The sequence below is a fragment of the Paramormyrops kingsleyae genome, chromosome 3, assembly GCF_048594095.1.
Source record: "Paramormyrops kingsleyae isolate MSU_618 chromosome 3, PKINGS_0.4, whole genome shotgun sequence".
Classification (NCBI taxonomy): domain Eukaryota; kingdom Metazoa; phylum Chordata; class Actinopteri; order Osteoglossiformes; family Mormyridae; genus Paramormyrops; species Paramormyrops kingsleyae.
Window position 1 is genome coordinate 13,555,593 of NC_132799.1, and position 21,800 is coordinate 13,577,392.

The 21,800-nt window shown below is 50.2% G+C and overlaps 1 protein-coding gene and 1 long non-coding RNA gene across 5 annotated transcripts; both read right to left on the reverse strand.

The window, feature by feature from the left end:
- Positions 1 to 294: 294 nt before the first annotated feature.
- On the reverse strand, positions 295 to 2,883 carry LOC111849577 (uncharacterized). 4 transcript variants are annotated; one of them, XR_002839576.2, is made up of 4 exons: positions 2,495 to 2,883; positions 1,017 to 1,199; positions 670 to 876; positions 295 to 555 (listed from the first exon to the last, which is right to left on the reverse strand). It is a non-coding gene; the product is annotated as an uncharacterized lncRNA (long non-coding RNA). The 4 variants fall into 4 exon arrangements; XR_002839575.2 differs by having other exon boundaries at positions 666 to 876; XR_002839574.2 differs by having other exon boundaries at positions 661 to 876.
- An 833-nt stretch (positions 2,884 to 3,716) lies between these two features.
- On the reverse strand, positions 3,717 to 20,540 carry abcc2 (ATP-binding cassette, sub-family C (CFTR/MRP), member 2). The gene is made up of 32 exons (XM_023822470.2): positions 20,307 to 20,540; positions 19,319 to 19,492; positions 19,083 to 19,229; positions 18,799 to 18,939; positions 18,174 to 18,296; positions 17,974 to 18,029; positions 17,654 to 17,879; positions 16,964 to 17,151; positions 16,708 to 16,885; positions 16,356 to 16,610; positions 15,887 to 15,952; positions 14,920 to 15,057; positions 14,686 to 14,832; positions 13,012 to 13,096; positions 12,837 to 12,903; positions 11,130 to 11,256; positions 10,736 to 10,912; positions 10,469 to 10,636; positions 9,955 to 10,129; positions 9,245 to 9,377; positions 9,016 to 9,118; positions 8,638 to 8,857; positions 8,117 to 8,271; positions 7,841 to 7,996; positions 7,051 to 7,250; positions 6,845 to 6,971; positions 6,572 to 6,673; positions 6,328 to 6,471; positions 6,061 to 6,219; positions 5,767 to 5,933; positions 4,855 to 5,049; positions 3,717 to 4,428 (listed from the first exon to the last, which is right to left on the reverse strand). Exons 1-32 carry the CDS (start codon positions 20,346 to 20,348, stop codon positions 4,299 to 4,301), a joined length of 4,671 nt encoding a protein of 1,556 aa, XP_023678238.2. The 5' UTR covers positions 20,349 to 20,540; the 3' UTR covers positions 3,717 to 4,298.
- Positions 20,541 to 21,800: the final 1,260 nt, after the last annotated feature.

Here is a 21,800-nt window from a genome sequence, read left to right on the forward strand (position 1 = left end):
GAGGCACATGCTACCGCGTGATTAGCTGTATAGCACACAACAGGCCTCTTCAAATACAGGTGGCAGTGTCTGGATGCAGCAGGTGGGAAACTGTTGTACAACTCAACCAAGGTTTGCGGCATCACAGTGGTGTGCCATGGCACAGCGGAACAACCTGTTCAGCCCCCAACCTGCTTGATTTGCAGTCATGATCCTGACTTGCATCGCCACACACCTAACGCATCCCATGCCACTCCAGTGGTGGCACCCCATCCAGATGTGATGTGCTGCTTGTGAAGAACACGAGCAATGGTGTACCTTTTACCAAGATCCTTTAATGAAATAGATATTTTTCGCCTAGTAGCCTTTTCATTTCCCGGAGCTCTCTCGTCATCTCTTGCATCGCTGTGATGGTGTCCCTCTGTGTCTGTAGTACTGCATCCGTAAGGACGCGGCCGCTGTTGGCGGCTGTTGGAGCATGTGGCAATGGGATCTGCGTCTCTCGTGAAATGTGCTCGGGATTGAGTACACCTGAGTCCTCCACAGCAAATCCTGCGCCAGGTTCCACAACCATTGCTACACAAAAAGAATTATTTTACAACAATCAAAGCAGTGCCATTCATTTGTTTGATCAATAAAATGCTTATTTGCAGATTTCTTTCAGAAGCGAAATGGCTTTACCTCACCTACCCCATCGGTATCTCCCAAATTCTCTGTCAAACAACTGCATAATAGGACACCCCCTACTATAGATGCCATACGCAAATTTGAGGGTGATGTGGGTTTGCCCATAACGATGGAGAGTCACACAGACCCTGTGCACAGCAAGGCTTTTCTTTCCCTCTGCCTTCATCCATTTTGTTTTTTTTTATTTCAGCTGTAGTGAGTTCTGTAGAGCTGAATCAAGCAAATATTTACCATAGTATACAAAAACAAACAGCCCTACCCCCAACCCTTCACTGAGACAGCCCAAGAAAAGCATACTTTCACACTGAAATTTAGCCCCCGGGACACTACCACAGAGAAAGCCCCCTCACCTTGGCCACACGGCTGCCTTTGGTCCTTCCTGGTGGTAAGATCCAACGCTGTATTTTCATCTGCCATCAGGAGTGCGCCGATGATGGGATTCTGTGCAGGGCCTGGCAAAGACGGCACAGGCAGACTTTGGTCCTTGGTAATAGTGGGAGAGGGTCCTGAGAAGAGCCGTTTTCTGAGGTATACTGAACAAAAATATAAAAGCAACACAACCATTTCAAAGATTTGATTGAAAAGGAATTAATAAATGTAAATCTTACAGTTGAAATGGGTTTATTAGGCTTTCTAGGTCACAGATCCCCAAACAATAAGATGGTTTGTAGAAGGGAATTCCTTTTGTGTCTGATGTGATCAGCATTTCCCTGTGACACATCTCCTTAGAGTTGATTGTTGACTGTGGTCTGTGGAATGTCGCCTCACTGTTCAACCTCTGTGTGAATTTGTCTGAGATTGGTGGGATCTGGAATACTGTGCTCTGGATCTGTATGGATCCAGATAATCCCAGAGATGCTGAATGGGTGACATGTCTGGTGAGTATGCAGCCATTGTGCAGGCCTATGACTGGAAGGGCTACCAAAAGCAGACGAGGCTAATGGTAGAGAAACGGACATTCATGATTCTGACTACAGCTCTACTGGACTGGATAGCCTGCAACCAGGATGTCAGTGGCATTAGGGACTTTGTGTTTCTCAACAAAAACTGCACGTTTTAGGCTTCCCCTTTATTGTGCCCATAAGCAACAGCTATATAGTGATTATGCTGCTCCGTCAGCGTGTTGATATAAAGTTTTTTATTTGGCAAAACCAGAAAAACATATACTCCTTGTATGCCTCCAAAAGTGTGGCAGTGTGGCATATACATTTCGTCCATTCCACAGCAATCATTCGCGGAGTTACTCTGGGAGCGAATAGAGAAACGTAGGGCTCAACGAAGTTTGTACTGTGCGCTGTGCAGACTGGCGAGGAACCTCACATTTATCACTTGTGACATTAATAAGGAGCCACGTTACAGGCGCAGGTTAACATTCTTAAATTTAAAACTTCCGCAATACACTCACTACAAAAGGTGACATTCAGAAAACCTTCCGCTTGCTTCTGCAGTCTGAATTATTCAGTTTTACGGCTTGATGACTATTTTGTCCCAAAAGACCAAGGCTTGACTTTTTGAACCAAAACAAGGCACCAGAGAATACATGCAGAAAAACCCGAAGGCCAGCACACGCTTAACTTTGCAGGTTTGCCAAAGCTTCTTCTCCAGATGCGTGTTTAACGCGCTTCGGTCTAATTAATACTTTAGGGAAAGCCGACTAGCTGCCGCAAGGGGGCACCACTGCTCCGTTCCTTCAACTGAAGATACGAGAAACGGCGTTGCTACCTATTTTATTATTTTGTTCAATAAAAGCGTTTGAATTGTAAAGCGGTGATGGCGTTTTAACGCTTCAAATCCGAAAGCATGGAGCCCAGAAAACGGCCGTCCTTACCGGCAGCGGCGGTCCGGGTGAAAACGCTCCGGATAACGGATCCACCGGCTCCTGCCTACCTGAGCGTCAGCGTGAATGGTATCGGCACGGCTGCGGCTGTTTTGCCTCCGCGATACTCTCCTACATTTTATGTTTAAAAAGAATCTGGGCCGAATGTACTCCGAATGAAAATGTGTCGAAGTGAAACGGCCGAACAACATTTCAGCCAGAGGCTGCAGGCGCGCAGGTCAGACGCCAGCTGCCGACTGGGGGCTTCGCTCAGTTCGCTGAAAGGCGGAGAGCGACACGTCCCGTTGTAGTTTTTAATCTTTAAGGGACAGCGTGCAGACGTGTATATGGTATAGGTTACTAGGTATTATATATAGAGAATCAACTTAACTTTTATCTATCTATCTATCTATCTATCTATCTATCTATCTATCTATCTATGTATCTATCTATCTATCTATCTATCTATCTATCTATCTATCTATCTATCTATCTATCTATCTAACCATCTTTAAATTGCTGAAAAATTAGGCCCTCCGTACCATAATGCTAATCTACAGGATATTTCACAGGTGATCATACTTCCGTAGGTTTAAATGAACACTGAATGCCTTGATGTTGGACAGGAGTACAATATTTAATACTAATCCGGTTCTCATATGTCACATTTGCTGGATGCACACGTTTTGGTACCATAAGCTTCTTTTCACAGTTTAAAATAAATAAATCGAACTTTAAACAATGCATGCCTTTGTCCTGCAATGCAATCTGAAAGAGCATTAGCAATGGCCTCCATACAGCAGACATTTGTGTGTCTTATACAGTACATCCAAGACAAGTCAAAATTCAGCTGCTTAACAGGAATAAATCGATGTCACGTTGGATTGTGCAGTACTGTATGAAGGCAGAACAAATGGGTTAGTTTGAATACTTGACTCATTTATATGCCCAAACAAACACAATTTATAGGATCAGACCACCACAGTTGTTACCCATTGGCATAGCCTCTGATTTTGAAAAAGTATATTTTGTAACCAGAATAAGTATGAAATACATTAATGCTTTGTATATGATGTTTAGTTGAAGTAGCAGGCTTTGACACAAAGACCATATCAGTTTGAGTCATGCTGTACAGCAGCCTCTCTGATGCATGTCTGCTGCTTATGCTGAAACAAAATAGTCTAATAAACTTGTAAACATAATGGCAGCAGCTCTGAGGACAGCTTGGACAAAATCACGGACATATCAAATTTTACTTGTCCATCTTCCATCAATTTCCTCGTAGAAGGCTGCAAGCAGGTGGGGACTGCAGCCTTTACACTTTTAATGTCAGTTTTTATGTTTTATTTATACAGTGAAGCACAGCTCATACCTGATGTTGGGTAAGAAAACTGCAATATTGAAAATTAAAGCAACAAATACGTATTTTTCCATTAACATTTGAGGCCCATCATTAAAAACTCATAAAGTGACTATATTAAAGTCAGATAAAAGTTTTAAAAGTTCTTTTTAGTCTTACAAAACACAGATTATCAATCACAAAATTGTTGTCTTTAAATCTTTACATTCAACTTTAATTTCCTTAAAAAGGATTTTTTAGATCAAACATTGTAAAACACCATAAGCTTAAAGTGTTTAAAAAGGACACAGGTACAAATGTCAAAAACCTACTTCCACAACAATCTTAAAAAATCTGGAGGAATTTCTACAAAACATAGCCAAAGGGGTTTTTTTGGAGAAACTGTACAAATTCTGCCAGACTGACAGCCAGCCCATCATGGGTCTGTCTCCGAGACCAGCTGCCCTCAGCCAGCTCCTACAAGGCTGTGCTGATCCCTGTGCTGATCCCGGCATCCTTTGCCATGCTGTAGAAATGCCCTTTCTTGTGGAGGAGGGCACTGGGGGTGTCAAACTCCACTATCCTCCCAGCATCCAGCACCATCACCCTGCAGAGTTACAGAGAGCATCATGTTTTAATGAGGTACAACACCCAGCCATGTGCTGTGGCCCTTCAGCTGCTTCTCATGTTCGTCTGCATCCCTTTACCCCCTAGTCCTGCTTCCCCAGCCTGGCTACAGTTTGCTGTATGGATGATGGCTAACTCTGGCCTCTGAGCCCCTGGTACAGTCTTCCCTTCAGACTAACTCTAGTTATATGCCTCTTGGTTCTAGGGTCCATGATATCCTCAGAGGTCCTGCAGGTGTCAACCTGAGAATCAATTTATTGCAACTGCAAAACTCTGCCACTAGATGGCACTACATATATAGTGAGAACCTAATACCCACGTAAACAAATGATGGAAGTAGAGCTTGTTAATAAAGGCCAAAGAGTTTAGATGACTACGTTAGATCTGGTGTACAGGTCCGTCTCACCTTGAACTGTCCATGATGGTGTGCAGTCGGTGAGCAATGGTGAGCACCGTGCAATGGGAGAACTCCTGCCGGATGGTAGCCTGGATGAGGGTGTCTGTTTCAAGGTCCACGGCAGCTGTGGCCTCATCCAGAATCAAGATGCGAGACTTTCTGAGCAGGGCTCTAGCCAGGCACAGGAGCTGTCTCTGGCCCACGCTAGACACACACACACACGCGCGTGCACACACACACACACACACACACGTTAGTATTAATATTGTTGTGGGGCCGTCCATTCATTTCTCTGGGTATAACCCTAATCCCAACAATTAACCATAAGTATCCAACCATAACCATAAGTATCCAAAATTGATCACAATTTTTTATAAAATTGAATTTCCTCTTGTGGTACTGAAAGAATGCTCCCCACAATGTCAAAATAACAGGTTTTTATCACATTGTGGGGACATTTGGTCCCCACAATGTAATATATGCATAACCACCCCTCCACACACACACACAATTAAAAACTGGGCCTCAACTTGGAACTCAATGATTTTCATTTGGAAGTGGAGTCCAGGTGGAGACACAGGTATCTGTTCAAAAGCCTTCAGGATGAAAAATTTGAATACAGAGAAGCATTGCTCTTCCAGAAGAATTCAGTGATTTTTGAAATACATTCCAACAGCGACCCCTACTGCACAACTTCACTCCAGTGTTCCAGGCAAATAAAGTTTTTAGCTGCTCTGAAAGAAGTCGGTACCAACAGGGGAAACTGGGGAGTAAGTTAGACACAGACTACATTCTAGAAGCAAATATAAGTGACTAAGTAAAGGTCTGCGATCAGGCCTACCTGGCCGGGCACTGGTTACACCTGGTCATTTGCTGGCATTGGAATAGTCTTAGGAGATCCAGAAGCATACAACCCCATACCTGAGGTTTTCTCCTCCTTCTGTGATCTCATGGTACAGTCCGTCCAGTAGCCCCGCCACAAACTCCTTCAGATGGGACAGCTCCAGCACCTGCCAGATCGCCTCATCGCTGAACTTCTCAAAGGGATCCAGGTTCATCCTCAGCGTCCCTGAGAAGAGCACCGGGTCCTGTGGTGCACCGAACACAGCATGTGCAGTGATGCTGGAAATGCGTCCCCCCTCCCACCCCCCCCACCAGGCAAATGTGAGTGCACGTGTGAGTGTGCACGTATGAGTGTGAGATTATGTCCCTTACCTGAGGGATGATGGTGAGTCTTCCCCTGAGGTCATGCAGGCCCAGCTTAGCGATGTCAACGCCATCGATGAGAATGCGGCCATCTGCGGCCTCGATGAGACGGAACAGGCAGTTCGTGAGGCTGGACTTCCCCGCTCCGGTTCTGCCCACGATGCCGATCTGAGACCCAGAGGTAAAGTGACTCAGTGACAGGCTGATGTCTCTGTTCTCATGTGTCCACACCCTGATAGCCACGTACACCATCGGATACACTTCACACACCCATACCTTTTCCTTGCCGCTGATGTCACACGTGATCCCTTGCAAAACCAGATCCAGCTCAGGCCGGTACCTTACTTTATAGTCTTCAATGTAGACCCTCCCGGGTTCGGGCCACGAGTCCGAGGGGTGGACGTCTGTGACCCACGGCGCCTAGAGAAGCAGCAGCAGAAGCGGGACGGTGAGCCGTGAGGAGGTCCAGTGACCGGAGTGATGGATAATGGTTGAGAGCCCCAAGCCCGGGGAGGCCCACCTCGTTCTCGATCTGCGTGTACTCGCTCACTCGCTCCACGGCCACTATGTTCGTTTCCAGCTCGGAAGTCATCCTCACCAGCCAGTTCAGTGTCTGTGTCACCTGCAGTTACATGAGAGGTACAGTTAGCTAAATCAGATTGATTTGAGTCTCGAGTCACTACTCCAAGACTCATGAGTCCTCTAAATTTTGCACGCTGTCTTTATGCCACAAGATCATCACTGGTCACGGGCCCAAAGAGATCGTAGTTGAATGACACAACTGCTGCCTTACATTGAGTGCATAGGAGATGGATAGTCCCACCAAGCCGCTGTCCAAGCTGTCTCGGGATATCACCACAAAGAGAGCTGAGAAAAACACCACCAAGTTGCCCAAGGACTCCAGGCGAATGGCCAACCACCTGGAATGTAAAGAAGACACGTATAAGCGAGAGAGCCCAATACAACCAGCAAGCGAGGACCAGAGGCTGGCTGGCACACCTGTTGGAGACGATCCAGGCGTAGACGCTCTTGTGGTTCTCATCGATGGTGCGCCTGTTGTGCCTGAGGAAGCGCTCCTGGTGCCCATAGGCCCGGATAACAGACAGGCCCGCCACCGTCTCTCCGAAATGAGAATAGATGGGCGAGCGCGACACGGAGTCTAAACGCCTCAACTGTCTAGAGGTGGCGACATAGAGCCTCTAAGGAGCAGAGCACAAACAGAGAGCGCTGACAGGCGCAATTCTCCTTCATGGACAACAGCAGTGGAGAAAAGCAACAGATCGAAAGAAAAAAACTGATTATTCCCAGTGCAACAGTCTCAGGTTATAACTGCCCAGTGCCAAAATTTTTAGGAGAGGCTTAGCAAGGAAGGCTAGCCACAATGCTGACTAGGAAAATGTACCCTTAATGGGGGGCAGTCTGTATTGTGGTGTTTTAAGGTTAAATTGAATTGCTTTGTTTGCCTGAGACCTAAGCACAATACGTAGATATGACTGTTTGTGTTGATCTGGTAGCCGTACACCGAGGATGGAGTCCCACCCATGTGAGGGAGACCATGGTGACAGAAGGATGCTTTTGCAAGGGGTTTCAAGAATATCACATCACCTGAGAAAAGGCTGCTTCTTAAATCACATCAAAACACATGTGGTCATACCAAACAGTGGGGCTTTGTTAGCATTGGTTATCACTGGTTAGTGATTTGGGCTGCCAGTTGGTGTCCTGGCATTCTCCTGTCATGTGACTCACCATGGATGTTACACGCTACAGGCACACAGAGGCCATCTCTTACCTGCACGAAGTAGTAGACCACAGCCAATGGGACAACTACTGCGGTGAAGATGGGCGTGGCCACGCAGATGACCAATAGGGTGCCGATCACTCCCATCAGACACAGCAGCCATGATCGGAAAGACATGGGGATTGACTCGTCCACTGTGAAAATGTCCTGCAGGGACAACACCACAACAAACAATGACACAAGGAGGATCTGTGCCTCAAACACAAGTCAGAGCTAATTCAAGTCAGTCAAATTGTTTCTCTGGTATGTTTAGTTGGGATCACAGACCTTGGCGAAGCGGTTAACAATCCGGCCCGAGGGTGTGGTGTCGAAAAAGGCCATGGGCAGTCGCAGAACGTTGGCCAGTAGGCGGCTGTGCAGGACGCGTGAGGCGGAGATGCAGCCGTGAGCCATCAACAGGGTCCCCACAAAGAGCAGCAAACCTGTCGGACAGGGCAGCACCCATGTGACAAGCAGTATGGAAATGCACCATCATGCAAAAATGAAGTGTCTGCTTCATTATATATCAGGCTGTGATGTTCTTGTTAGGGTGGAGCAGTGGGTATACCTGTGGCTTCACACTTGGTTATGGGTTCAAGTCCCCACCCCCCTGTCCACACAGTAGAAAACTATCCGGTGTTTTTACTGGCCCCGTGTGCCCTTCAATGGACTGGACACCCATCCATTGAGTCCCCTTGTGCCCTGTGGCTCCGGTCACAAGCTCCAGGGTCACTGGAACCCTATACTGGGCTAGCATGTATAGGAGATGGTGTTCTGATGGGCCATGGTGGTATTTCCCGAAGTCTTACCTTGTGCCACACCAAGGGCCCCAAAGACGCCCACTCTCATGTCACGGACAGAAGCTGGGTAGGTGGCATTGTAATACTTCACGGCATCATTGGTCCAGTCACTGAGCCACAGATTCTGACCAATAAAGGCCAGATTCTGCATGAAGAAGGCCACCAGCACCATGGTGGAGTAGCACCAGCCCACGGCACGCAGGTACAGCAGGTAGATGGAGAACTTCACCTGGGGGCAGCGAGCGTGTCCTCCTCAGAGCTGAAGTCTCAGCCACAATGAGCCTATCCTTAACCCTAACCCCACACCACACCTGCCCCCTGCATCCCCCAGTGCCTCTGTCTCCCGCCCGGCCTCTTGCTGGCCCTCAGTCTGTACTCTAACCCTACCTGGCCTTGCTCCATAGCCTCGTTCTCTATGAGCCGCTGGCCCGCTCTGGATTCCGGCAGCTTCTGACACTCCTTCACCGAGCTGCGGGTCCTGATCTTGACGCTGTCGTGACAGGCAGAAAGCGGGCACCCCGGTCAGCTATGAGGACCCCATGCCCGCTGAGCCATGCCACACCCCCTGAGCCATGCCACGCCCCCTGAGCCATGCCAATGCCTGTAGCCGAGTCACCTGCTGTGCCGCTGGCTCCGCCGCATGCTGCACTCTCTCTTCAGCGTCACGGAGACCACGTCCTCCGCCGGACAGTCTGCCTCTGTGTCCGGGGACTCCGGCAGCGTGTCCACAGGCGTGCCTGGGTCAGCATCTGTCCAGACGGCAGACCGCGTGTTACCCCTAACCTTAAAACCCTTCTGCAGGTATTTCCATCTGCTTACGGGTTAACATAACTATTTAATGACCAGTGTTAATTAGTGAGATGCAATTCACAAGCCTGAAATGAAAACAAAATTATGCATTATTTGCCACATTATTTAGTTTTCACATATCCCATCTTACTCCTTTTTGAGACATATACATGCACATGCATAGCAGGTGACTCAGGTCTGGGTACGACATGCGTCCGGGGGGGGGGGCATAAAGGGCCTTGCTCATTTGCATGAGGAAGGCATGATTAATCCTCTCAGACCGTGATTTGAACTGGTGACCTTCAAATCAGAAGGAAAAAGGGAGTTCATGGTACAGAGAGATCTTGGTCCTGCATCCTCTAGTTGCTTAGACCCACCTCTTCTACAATCTGACTGGTTATTTCACTGAACCAGTCATTTTTCTTTCTGCCCTCAGAACATTTTTGTGTAAGTTAAATTCCACAAAGCAAAACAGGAACCCTACAAGGTGCACATTGCAGGCAAAGAAAACCTAGTGTGAGGGTTAGGTGGACACACCCTGCTGACTCTTGTCGCTCTCCTTGGCGTAGGTGTTCAGGAACTCGGAGAAAGCCCCCCCACTGGCCTGCAGGCTTTGGTAGGACCCCACCTCAGAAACCCTGCCATCCACCAGAACCACTATCTCATCCACGTAGGGCAGGAAGCCAATGCCGTGTGTCACCAGGATGCGGGTCTGCAGAGAGAAACCTCCTTCAGGACGACCTCCTGCGTGGCCAGCCATGGGCAGCAGGTTGACAGCTGCTGCCCCGAGTGCTATGTGTCTGGTGTAAGGTGCATGTGGTCATTACAGAAACAAGAGGGACATCAACTGTAAATGCAGGATGACACTCGGATTAGCATAATAACTGCAGATTTCACGTGTTTTTCGTTGGTTTCCTGTCTTGAAAAGATTATTTTAAGAGCCACTTAAATGTCTATAGACAGAAAACTAACCATTGAATGCTAGTGAACCAGTTTGTACATGTGCATATGCGTGTGACTGTCAGGAATACAGGGGCTTTGCAGCACTGACCTTGTCCTTGAGCAGACCTCGTGGTCCTACCACCCTCTCAAAGAGGTGCTTCCCCACGTGGGCGTCCACAGCAGACAGGGGGTCGTCCAGCAGGTAGACGTCGGCCTGGCTGTAGACAGCCCTGGCCAGACTTACCCTTTGCTTTTGGCCACCGCTCAGATTAATGCCCTGGAAAGATACCATCGGTCATCATGCCACTAGGCGGCGTGGTTAACAACCTCCTGAGACCTCACACCATATGAGTCAAACCCAAAATGTCCCTCTCACCTTCTCTCCTATCTCAGTCATGTCTCTACCAGGCAGAAGCTCCAGGTCAGGTCCCAGAGCACAAGCATCCAGCACCTTCTGGTAGCGCTTGTCCTCCATTTGGGATCCGAACAAAATGTTGTCCATAAGTGTGGCGTTTTGGATCCAGGCTTGCTGGGGCACGTAGGCCAGGGAGCCCTAAAAGGAGAGGGTGGGCTGCCCTCAGGTGCAGAGGAAAACTGGGAGCTTCTGAACATCTGCACTGCTGCTGCAGAAAACTCAGCAGAGTGTAAACGGAGAACCTGACAATCTGACACGAGCTGCGTATGGGTTCTAGGTAACATTTAGCCAGTAAATGAGCAAAAGTGCTGGTGCCCAGTGTAGAAAAGCGTGCGTGTGGGACTAACCACTGTACCTGGATATTGATGTGACCCTTGATGGCGTGCATCTCTCCCAGGATGGCCGACACCAGCGATGACTTGCCAGCGCCCACAGCACCAACCACAGCCACCAAGCGGCCGGGCAGAATGTCCAGAGACACACTGTAACACGCAGGGGCACCAGCATCCCATTACATCAGGAGGTTAGCAGGATAACACAATTATTACTGTCAGAGAAGTAGCATCGGCCACATTTTCTCCAGGACCTTTTACTAACGGTTCACTCTTACAGTCTAGCTTGGTGTAATTGAGCAGAGTAATTAAGGTTTGATTAATAAATAAATGACTAGTGACAGGACAAGTTAGCCAGCCTGTGTGAATTATTATTATTATTATTATTAGTTAGCCAGGTGGTAAGAATAAGCAGGGGTCACATCAAAGGTCACGGCATCGTAGCAGAAGCAAACACAAGGGCGGCGCCACACTGGTTGTTTCTGCCAGCTGCTGTGACTGGGTACGCGGATGTTATATATGGGGGCATCTGCCACGGGTGCATCTGGGCAGCCAGTGCAACCAGCATAGCTGGGGATACAATCCGCTGGGCTCTCATTCTGCGTTCATGAGGCCCTAACCCTTTAACTGACACACAGACAAGACCAGCGTTATATAACCCAGCAAGGAGTACAAGGAGCTTACCTAAGAATGACTGAAGGACAAAAGACTGACCACAGCCATTGCTGTAAGGGAATGACAGATTATGGATGGATGTCTCCTGACAAGGAGAAAAGGTGCCCACTAATGGACAGGATAATAGTGCAGCTGTTGTAAGCACCTGCTTATCCAGTCACACCATTTGGAGGGAAGAGTCACCATCACAGACACTGAATCAAGGAGACCCACGCAAACATGAGGAGCAATGAAAGAACCTGCAACCCTGAAGTGCCACTCAGGACGGATACAGTCATTATTATACAGCATCTAATTGAGCAATTGCTAAATGAGAGTGTGAGACCATGGTTCTCAGCCGGAAACGGGTGGTTTGCCCTCTTCGGGTCAGGGAAGACGTACTGCCTCAAGTGGAGGAGTTTAAGTATCTCGGGGTCTTGTTCACGAGTGAGGGTAGGCGAGATCGGGAGCTGGATAGACGAATCGGTGCGGCGTCTACAGTTTTGCAGGTGCTTAACCAGTCCGTCGTGGCTCAGAAAGAACTGAGCCAAAAAGCAAAGCTCTCGATCTATTGGTCCATCTTTGTCCCTACCCTCACCTATGGTCATGAGCTATGGGTAATGACCGAAAGAATGAGATCGCGAATACAGGCGGCCGAAATGAGGTTTCTCCGCAGGGTGTCTGGGCTCTCCCTTAGGGATAGGGTGAGAAGGTCGGATACCCGGGAGAGTCTCAGAGTAGAACCGCTGCTTCTCCACGTCGAAAGGAGCCAGTTGAGGTGGTTTGGACACCTGGTGCGGATGCCTCCTGGGCGGCTACCCGGAGAGGTTTTCCGTGCATGTCCTACAGGGAGGAGGCCCCGGGGCAGACCCAGGACTCGCTGGAGGGATTATATCTCTCGGCTGGCCTGGGAACGCCTCGGTGTCCTCCCATGAGGAGCTGGTAGAGGTAGCTGGGGAGAGGGAGGTCTGGGTGCCTCTTTTGAAGCTGCTACCCCCGCGACCCGAACCCCGGACAAGCGGTAGATGATGGATGGATGGATGGAGTGTGGAGGGTGCATTAGGGAGAGCTCTCACTCGCTCAGAATGGGCTGGGTGTCCTTCTCCCAGGTCATCGTGGCTCCACACACACTCACGGCGCTCTCTGAGGGACAGCAGGGACAGTCGTGATTGGGGGAGGTGCCGGGGAACAGAGACAGGCATAAAGTCACTAATCAGAGACCCTGGCAGAGAAAAGCTTGCGGGGACCTACTGAAGCTACTGTCATGGTGTATCGCACTGGAGTCCAGGTCGTCTCCCCCCAGGAACTTCTCCAAGCGCCTGTTGGACACTGCTGCCTGGAATCAAGCATGCAGCTGTAAGGAGAGCTAGGTGCCTGCCTGCCTGTATGCCTGCCCACCTGTTTAGGTGTCTGTCTGCCTGTTTAGGTGTCTGTCTGCCTATTTAGGTGTCTGCCTCCCTGTTTAGGTGCCTGCCTGCCTGTTTAGGTGCCAGTCTGTCTGTTTAGGTGCCTGCCTGCCTGTTTAGGTGCCTGTCTGCCTGTTTAGGTGCCAGTCTGTCTGTTTAGGTGCCTGCCTGCCTGTTTAGGTGTCTGTCTGCCTCTTTAGGTGCCTGCCTGCCTGTTTAGGTGCCTGCCTGCCTGTTTAGGTGTCAGTCTGTCTGTTTAGGTGTCTGTCTGCCTGTTTAGGTGCCTGCCTGCCTGTTTAGTTGTCTGCCTGCCTGTATGCCTGCCTGCCTGTTTAAGTGCCTACCTGTTTAGGGGCCTGCCTGCCTGTTTAGGTGCCTGCCCACCTGTTTAGGTGCCTGCCTGCCTGTTTAGGTGCCTGCCCACCTGTTTAGGTGCCTGCCTGCCTGTTTAGTTGCCTGCCTGCATGTATGCCTGCCTGCCTGTTTAAGTGCCTACCTGTTTAGGGGCCTGCCTGCCTGTTTAGGTGCCTGCCCACCTGTTTAGGTGCCTGCCTGCCTGTTTAGTTGCCTGCCTGCCTGTATGCCTGCCTGCCTGTTTAAGTGCCTACCTGTTTAGGTATCTTTCTGCCTGTTTAGGTGCCTGCCTGCCTGTTTAGTTGCCTGCCTGCATGTATGCCTGCCTGCCTGTTTAAGTGCCTACCTGTTTAGGGGCCTGCCTGCCTGTTTAGGTGCCTGCCCACCTGTTTAGGTGCCTGCCTGCCTGTTTAGTTGCCTGCCTGCCTGTATGCCTGCCTGCCTGTTTAAGTGCCTACCTGTTTAGGTATCTTTCTGCCTGTTTAGGTGCCTGCCCACCTGTTTAGGTGCCTGCCTGCCTGCCTGCCTGTATGCCTGCCTGCCTGTTTAAGTGCCTACCTGTTTAGGTGTCTTTCTGCCTGTTTAGGTGCCTGCCTGTATGCCTGCCTGCCTATTTAGGTGCCTGCCCGCCTGTTTAGGTGCCAGTCTGTCTGTGCACCTGCCTGCCTGTTTAGGTGCTTGTCTCCCTCCCTGTTTAGGTTCCTGTCTGTTTAGGTGCCTGCCTGCCTGTACGCCTGCCCACCTGTTTAGGTGCCAGTCTGTCTGTGCACCTGCCTGCCTGTTTAGGTGCCTGTCTGCCTGTTTAGCTGCTTGTCTCCCTTCCTGTTTAGGTTCCTGTCTGTACAGGTGCCTGCCTGCCTATTTAGGTGCCTGTCTACCTCCTTGTTTAGGTGCCTGCCTGCCTGTTTAGGTGTATTTCTGCCTGTTTAGGTGCCTGTCTGCCTGTTTAGGTGCCTGCCTGCCTGTTTAGGTGCTTGTCTGTCTGTGCACCTGCCTGCCTGTTTAGGTGCCAGTCTGCCTGTTTAGGTGCCTGTCTGCCTGTTTAGGTGCCTGCCTGCCTGTTTAGGTTCCTGCCTATTTAGGTGCCTGTCTACCTCCTTGTTCAGGTGCCTGTCTGTGTGCCTCCCTGCCTGTATAGGTGCTCGCTCCCATAACAACACCATACCTGCACCATGGCTGAGATGAGCGCAGGCAGCATGGCCAGGGGGAAGCGCAGGATGTTGAACAGAGAGATAGCTGTGAAGGCTTTCTGGGCGTCCAGAACATTGTCAGGGCTGACCGACACAAACACGGCAAACGTGGCCAGTGACACCTGAGCCAATCCAGGGAGGCAGGGGTTAAATCATATCAGCTGAATGATCCAGGAAACGGCCGGTTAGTCATAGCAGAGGGGCCTTACCAGCGCAGGAGCACATGCAAATATGAACACTGAGACGGAGGATAGGTACGAGAACTTCTTCAGAACAGACAGCTCCTGGTTCCTGATGCCCTGGATCTGGGCCTGGAATGATGCCTCCCAAGCATACAGCTTGAGAACCTGAATTAAAAAGGCAGAACATAGAGTCATCAGAGACCAGAGAGAGTCAGGGCATGGAGTCAGCAGAGACCGGACAGAGTCAGGGCATGGAGTCAGCAGAGACCGGACAGAGTCAGAGCATGGAGTCAGCAGAGACCGGACAGAGTCAGGGCATGGAGTCAGCAGAGACCAGACAGAGTCAGAGCATGGAGTCAGCAGAGACCACACAGAGTCAGGGCATGGAGTCAGCAGAGACCGGACAGAGTCAGAGCATGGATTGAGTGGAGACAGAATGCAATCAGAGCACAGTATCAGGGAAGACAGGATGCAGTTCAGGCACAAAGTCAGTAGAAACAGGACAGAGTCTGGGCACAGAGTCAGTGGAGACAGGACAGAGTCTGGGCACAGAGTCAGTGGAGACAGAACAGTCAGGGCACAGAGTCAGCAGAGACAGAACAGAGTCAGGGCACAGAGTCAGCAGAGACAGGACAGAGTCAGGGCACAGAGTCAGCAGAGACAGGACAGAGTCTGGGCACAGAGTCAGTGGAGACAGGACAGTCAGGGCACAGAGTCAGCAGAGACAGAACAGAGTCAGGGCACAGAGTCAGCAGAGACAGGACAGAGTCTGGGCACAGAGTCAGCAAAGACAGGACAAAGTCAGGACAGGAGTGAGTGGTGACAGGACAGCACAATGAAGCTTGTGTGTTAATCCAGAGAGCTGTCCCAAGACTCAAAGCAGCAAAGTGCCTGTTTAAGTCTCCTCACATCCCACCCCCTCTCCATGATTCTTTGTTTTTTGTGTTGATTTTTTTATGTAGTATCCATCCCTTTAAGTGACCCATGCCATTACCTTAATGCCGTTCAGGATTTCATTCATAATTTTCAGGCGCTTGTCCTTGAACTTCATATTCTCCACCTGGAAAGAATCTCACTGATTATATGGTAATAATAATAATGGGGCTGCACTGTGGGTGTGGTCTCTCACTGTGCTGCCTGGCTGTACTCTCTGACAGTGCTACCTGATTGTACTCTCTGACTGTGCTGCCTAACTGTGCCAACTAACTGTGCTCTCTGACTGTGCCATCTGACTGCTCTATCACTGTGCTCTCTGACTGTGCTGCTTAACTGTGCCATCTGACTATGTTCTCTGGCTGTGCCATATAACTGTGCTCCCTGACTGTGCTGCTTGACTGTCCCATTGGACAGTTACACTGTTCATTCGGTGACTCCAGGTACAACCACGAGAGAACAAGAGCTCAGCATGACAGTGAGCTCTGGACCAACGTTGGGAGCAGGTAGGGCCCGGAGGTGGACAGCACCTGGAAGCCACGGCTCTTGGTGGCCAGGAAGCCATTGATGGGCACCATGAGCACCATGACGGCCAGGCCGGCCAGCACAGCGGGCCCCAGCTCCAGCCAGAGGAAGGCGATGGACAGGCCGATCTGCAGCGGGCACGACCACAGCAGGTGGATGAAGTTGGTGACATCGTTGAAGCGCTGAGCATCGGCCGACATCAGGTTGACGGTCTCCCCCACCGTGGACTCCTTCCGTGTGTCATTAGACACCACCAGGGCCTGGGGACACACCATGTGACGCAATGTAGCATATACTGGAATGAGTTCATGTGAAGGGACAGTACTGGGGGGTGCTCTTGGGGGGATGGGGTGGTACCTTCTTGTAGACGGCGGCCATGATGGCAGTGCGCACTTTCATGCCGAGCAGGAAGCAGCGCTGGAAGTACTGCTGCAGAAAGAGTGACTGCAGCATGGCCACCACCACCAGCAGCACTGCATACAGGTAGCCCCACCACGTGTAGATGAAGGAGTCCTGACTGAAGGAGATCATCAGCCTGCATGGACCCACAGACACGTTAGGGGGGGGGGGTGGAGCCTGGCTGTGGGGTTAGGGGTCGGGTGGGGGCACTCACTTCAGCAGCTGGGGGCTCAGGAAGGACAGAAGATCCTGCAGCAGCTTGAAGGCAGCTGACTCAATCAGGACCCTCCAGAAAGTTTTGGCCAGGGACAGTAAGAGCCATGAGCGAGGGTAGTCCTTGTCATCCACGCTGTCTCGGCCGGCTCTCTCTTTGCCTTTGCTCGTATCCGGACCCTTCTCCTCCTGTGGACCACAGAGAAGCACTGAAGACCCCTGCAGAGGGGAACAGATGCCTAGGGGCTGGGTGCAGTTAATAAGGAACCAATCCAACCACTTTATAACCCTAACTAATGAACTGTTTGCATGAGCGTACAGCTCATGTGAGATTTACTTACACAAAAATGCTCTGAGGGCAGAATGAAAAATGACTGGTTCAGAGAGAAAATCAATCAGATTGTAGAGGAGGTGAGTCCAAGCAATTAGAGAAGGTGGGGCCAACCAATCAGATGTCTTTGTCCTGCCTCCAGTAGTTGCTTGGACCCACCTCCTCTGCAATCTGATTGATTATCTCTCTGAACCAATCATTTCTTGTTCTGCCCTTAAAACATTTTTGTGTAAGTAAAACTCCCACGAGCCAGCATATAGCTGCTCGTAAGTTAGCTGCTGTATCTCGCCCTGCAGGAGCACTGAGTGTGGTGCAGGTGAATGTAAAATAGCTTATGAACATGTCTACGCAGGCACCCACCATGACCAGCACATCCTGGCTCACGCCATTGGCCATGCCGCCTCCCGGAGCCCTTTGCCTCCGCAGTGCTCGCTCCTGCCGCATGCGCAGGGTGGCCCTCGCTCTGTGCAGATGCCGCTGCACGTGCGTTTCGAACGTTCGGCAGATGCTCCGAGTGGAGGCTTTCTCGCTCAGCTCCCACAGGTCGTCCTGCACCAGTGGTCGTTTAAAGCCCGTCGCCACCATGCTGCACAGAGAGGAGAGGACAGGGGGGGCATCACATACACACGGGACCGTACGCCACCCTTACCGCGGCGGCCGGGACCCAGCCAGAGCCTCACCTGTTAAACCAGTGAAACGTGATTCGGCTCAGGAAAGAAGCGGAAGCCTCGGGGTTCTGAGGAACAAGCCGGTAGAACGTGGTGAGCTGAACATTCACCTGAAATCACACTGGGATGTGCCTGCCCTCCCTGTGGCAGACATCTGTCTATGTCCAGTAGGGTGAGGCTGCCAGGCAGCAGCCTTAAAGCCTGAAGCTGACCTTCTTTTCCATGCCAGTGGGTCTCTGTGGGACGTCTGGGACGGCGGACAGCACAAGCGCCACCAATTGCAGACCATAGGACACGTAGAACAGGCAGAAACGTGGCAGGTCCGATGCCCCGCCCTGAGGTGACACAAGGGAAGGTTGATGAAGAAGATGAGCGAGAGGAAAGAGCGAACGAGAACAAGAAGGGAGGGGAGAATGGGAGAGGAGAGGGAACAGGAGTGAGAGGAGAGGAAGAAGGAGAGAGGAAAGGTAAGAGGAGTGAGAGGGAGAATGGAAAAGGAGAGGGAAAAGGAGTGAGAGGGGAGGAAAGAGGAATGAGGGGAGAGGGAGAATGGGAGAGGAGAGGGAAGAGGAGTGTGAGGGAGAATGGAAAAGGAGAGGGAAAAGGAGTGAGAGGGGAGGAAAGAGGAATGAGGGGAGAGGGAGAATGGGAGAGGAGAGGGAAGAGGAGTGAGAATGGGAGAGGAGTACTAATGCTTCGATGCTGACCTTCTCAGCCTTGGGGGTGAGAAGAGTCATGAAGAAAAGACAAGTGAAGTGAAGGTGAGTGTGGAAGGGCACTAATATCAGCATTGAGGGTGGCCCCCTGCTTCAGGGACAGTCGCCTGGGGGCCCACACCTGTGCCAGCGCTTGGCGTAGAAGCGTCTGGAAGGGGAAGACTCCAGAGAGCACCAGCAGGACCCAGAAGAGGAAGAGCGCCCCAGAGTCCACGGCATCGGCTGTCCTGCGCACACCCTCCTGGGACAGCAGCACCAGCAACTGGGGAGGGGGCAGCAGAGAGTTAGGCTCTCACGGGGGGGGGGGGGGGGTTGCAAAGCGGGTGGGCACTGCAGAGGGGCATCTGCAAACCTCCTACACACACATGCAGTTAACTAGTGCAACATATATCAGCTTCATCTTACCCATGATGCGGCAAACAGGACGGGGTTGGCGTAGAACATGGGGGGCCGGAGCCCCTCACTCTCTCTGTCCCTCAAAGGCCCATAATCCTCCCCCAGAGTGACAGCAAGGCCAGCGACGGCCGTCAGGAATAAGAGGGCAACCAGGCCCTGAAGAGTCAGGGTAGAATGGGGCAGAAAGGTGAGCAGACCCTGTGTAAGCTCACTATAACCAGGCACCTCCATCCGGGTACCAGTACCTGCTTGCAGATGTAGAGCCAGGAAAAGCCCGATGAGGGGGCGGCTCCTCTGAAGAGCCTGGATAGGAGCCAGGGGGCACAGAGCCACAGGAAACCCAGGGGTAGCCAGACCAGGACAGTCTGCTCCAAACACACAGGCAGGTCCGGGTCTGGGCGCTCCAGGAAGGAGGAGTTCTGCAGCAGAAACAGGGAAAACTGAGGGCATGTGGGGACACACCCCTTCCCAGAGAGCCCATTTAGTGAGTAATAACACAGGCAGATCTACTCTGGCAGCATCAGATGTCCAATCATTCATTAAACTTAACTGCACCACACACCGTAATGGGCCAGTACAACCTCTATAAAATTTCTGCAAATACCAGTAGGTTTTCAGCTACAGGTGATATTCCATGCATTGGTCAAATGAGTGAGGGGCTGCAGACACACTGAAACCCTCATAAAAGCGACTGACGGAGCCCATTCCGGAAGATACCATCCCCCAGCCAGGATGATGACCTGCCGCCCTGCTACCCCTGACTCACTGCAGTTAGATATGTCACTTTTATCAGCATAAATTCTGAAGGACACAGAATACACACATAACATGTATGCTTAGCTGTGCGAGGACACACAGAAGACACCATATATCCGCTACAACATACATGCGACATCAAATACAGAATTATAATATTATAATTTTTATATTGTAAGTTATACACTATATATAGTTTATAAGTTTATTAACACAGGTATCTATGTTTTGACCTCGCTATATTTTAGGAATTCCTCTATGGAAAACAAAACAATCATAATTATATACAGATATAATTATAACAAACATAATGCTGACTAGCATCATTCTTGCTTTTGAGACAAGTTGTTCATGCATATAGAGCAGGGAAAGTCATTTAACACATAGTTGATGGCCCCTCTAAAAGACCAATCTGATTAAACGTGACCCATCAGTTAAAATATATAATGTCAGCTTTCCCCAGAGGAAAAGGCTCACCCAGAACACAGAGCCACAGTAGCGATCCAGCACGGCCGACATGGGGAGGCCGGGCGGAGTCCAGAAAGGGGGCGATCAGGAGCCGGAGGGGCACGCTGCCTTATAGTGGAGGTCTCTTCAGTCGCGATCGCTCATTAACGCCATATCGTCATAACGAGCTCCTTCCGTTCCCCAGTATCACGATGACGCAGCATGTCCCCCTCTCGGCCGCCACTCTGTTTATTCCTTTCTTTTAACAGCACCAGTCTAAAGTCCAGCAGGAGACAGCGAGTGAGAGAGGGAGGGAGAGAGGGAGGGAGAGAGGGAGAGAATCCCACGTATGAAGAGGTCGGGGAAGCAGCTCGCCACAAGCTCGGGGACCTCTTTCGTGTTTGTAGTGTATTAGCCGATTATTGGCGTAAGTCATACAAAAGCAGGAATGTTAGAGAAAAGCAGAAGAAAATGCAAAATCTTTCTATAAGAAAAACCAGGAAAGGACACAAGTTTGGGGACAAAGCAGACTTCAGAGAAAAGCTCTAACGCCTATCTGTCTGTCTCACAGAGAGCCAGGCTCAGGAAACCCACTCCTGAACACTGGGAGCACTGGGAGCACTCTTCACTGCCCTACTGGAGACCAACAGAGAGGCCTTCAGTCCCCGTCTCTCTTTGCTCATCTGCCACATCTCCTGGTGCTCAGAGCAGCAACAGAACCTAAGGTCTGAATACACATCAGCATCATCTCCTGCTGTGAACGACAAGGAAACACTGACCACCGGCATCCCTTCAGAAATGACATCACACCAATACCAGCCACTTCACAAACTACTAACTAGCATCACTAAATTATTAAGATGAAAGAACTGGTTACACCCCTCCCTTTTTCCGTAGCCCCTCAGCAAAGATTGACAGTGAGCCTGTAGCCTCTCTCAGGAACTTAGGGCAGGGGGCACCCTGGATGGGATGCCACACTATCACAGGTCATGCACTCACAGAAACACTGAGAGACACCAAACACTAGGGCTGCACGATATCACATGATATAATCGCGATATTTGTGCATGTGCAATAATCACTGGGGTTTTAGATGACGGACATAAGAATTTGTCTGGACGCCGGATTTTTGGTACCACATGGTGTTTACTAGATTAATAGCACACCTAAAATATTAATGAGAGGCATATTGTGACCCCAAAGGTTAGTAATCTGCATACATTCTGAGTATCCTTATGTTTATTAAAATTCGGGGAAGAGGAGATATTCTGGTTAAACAAGGTAAAAAGATGTTGGTGGTCTGGCGGTACTCTTTGCAGTTTAAAGTAAAAGTTTGTTAAACACAAGGATACGGCAAATTTATGAAGATTACTAACTTTTGGGTGTCACAATATGCCTCTCATTTTAGGGGCACTACTAATATGCTTATGAAATTATAAGCATAAGTAAATGTCTGGATAGTACCAAAAAGTACCAAATTTAGTACCAAAAGGGGCTCAAATTTAGTACCAAATTTTTACGGCC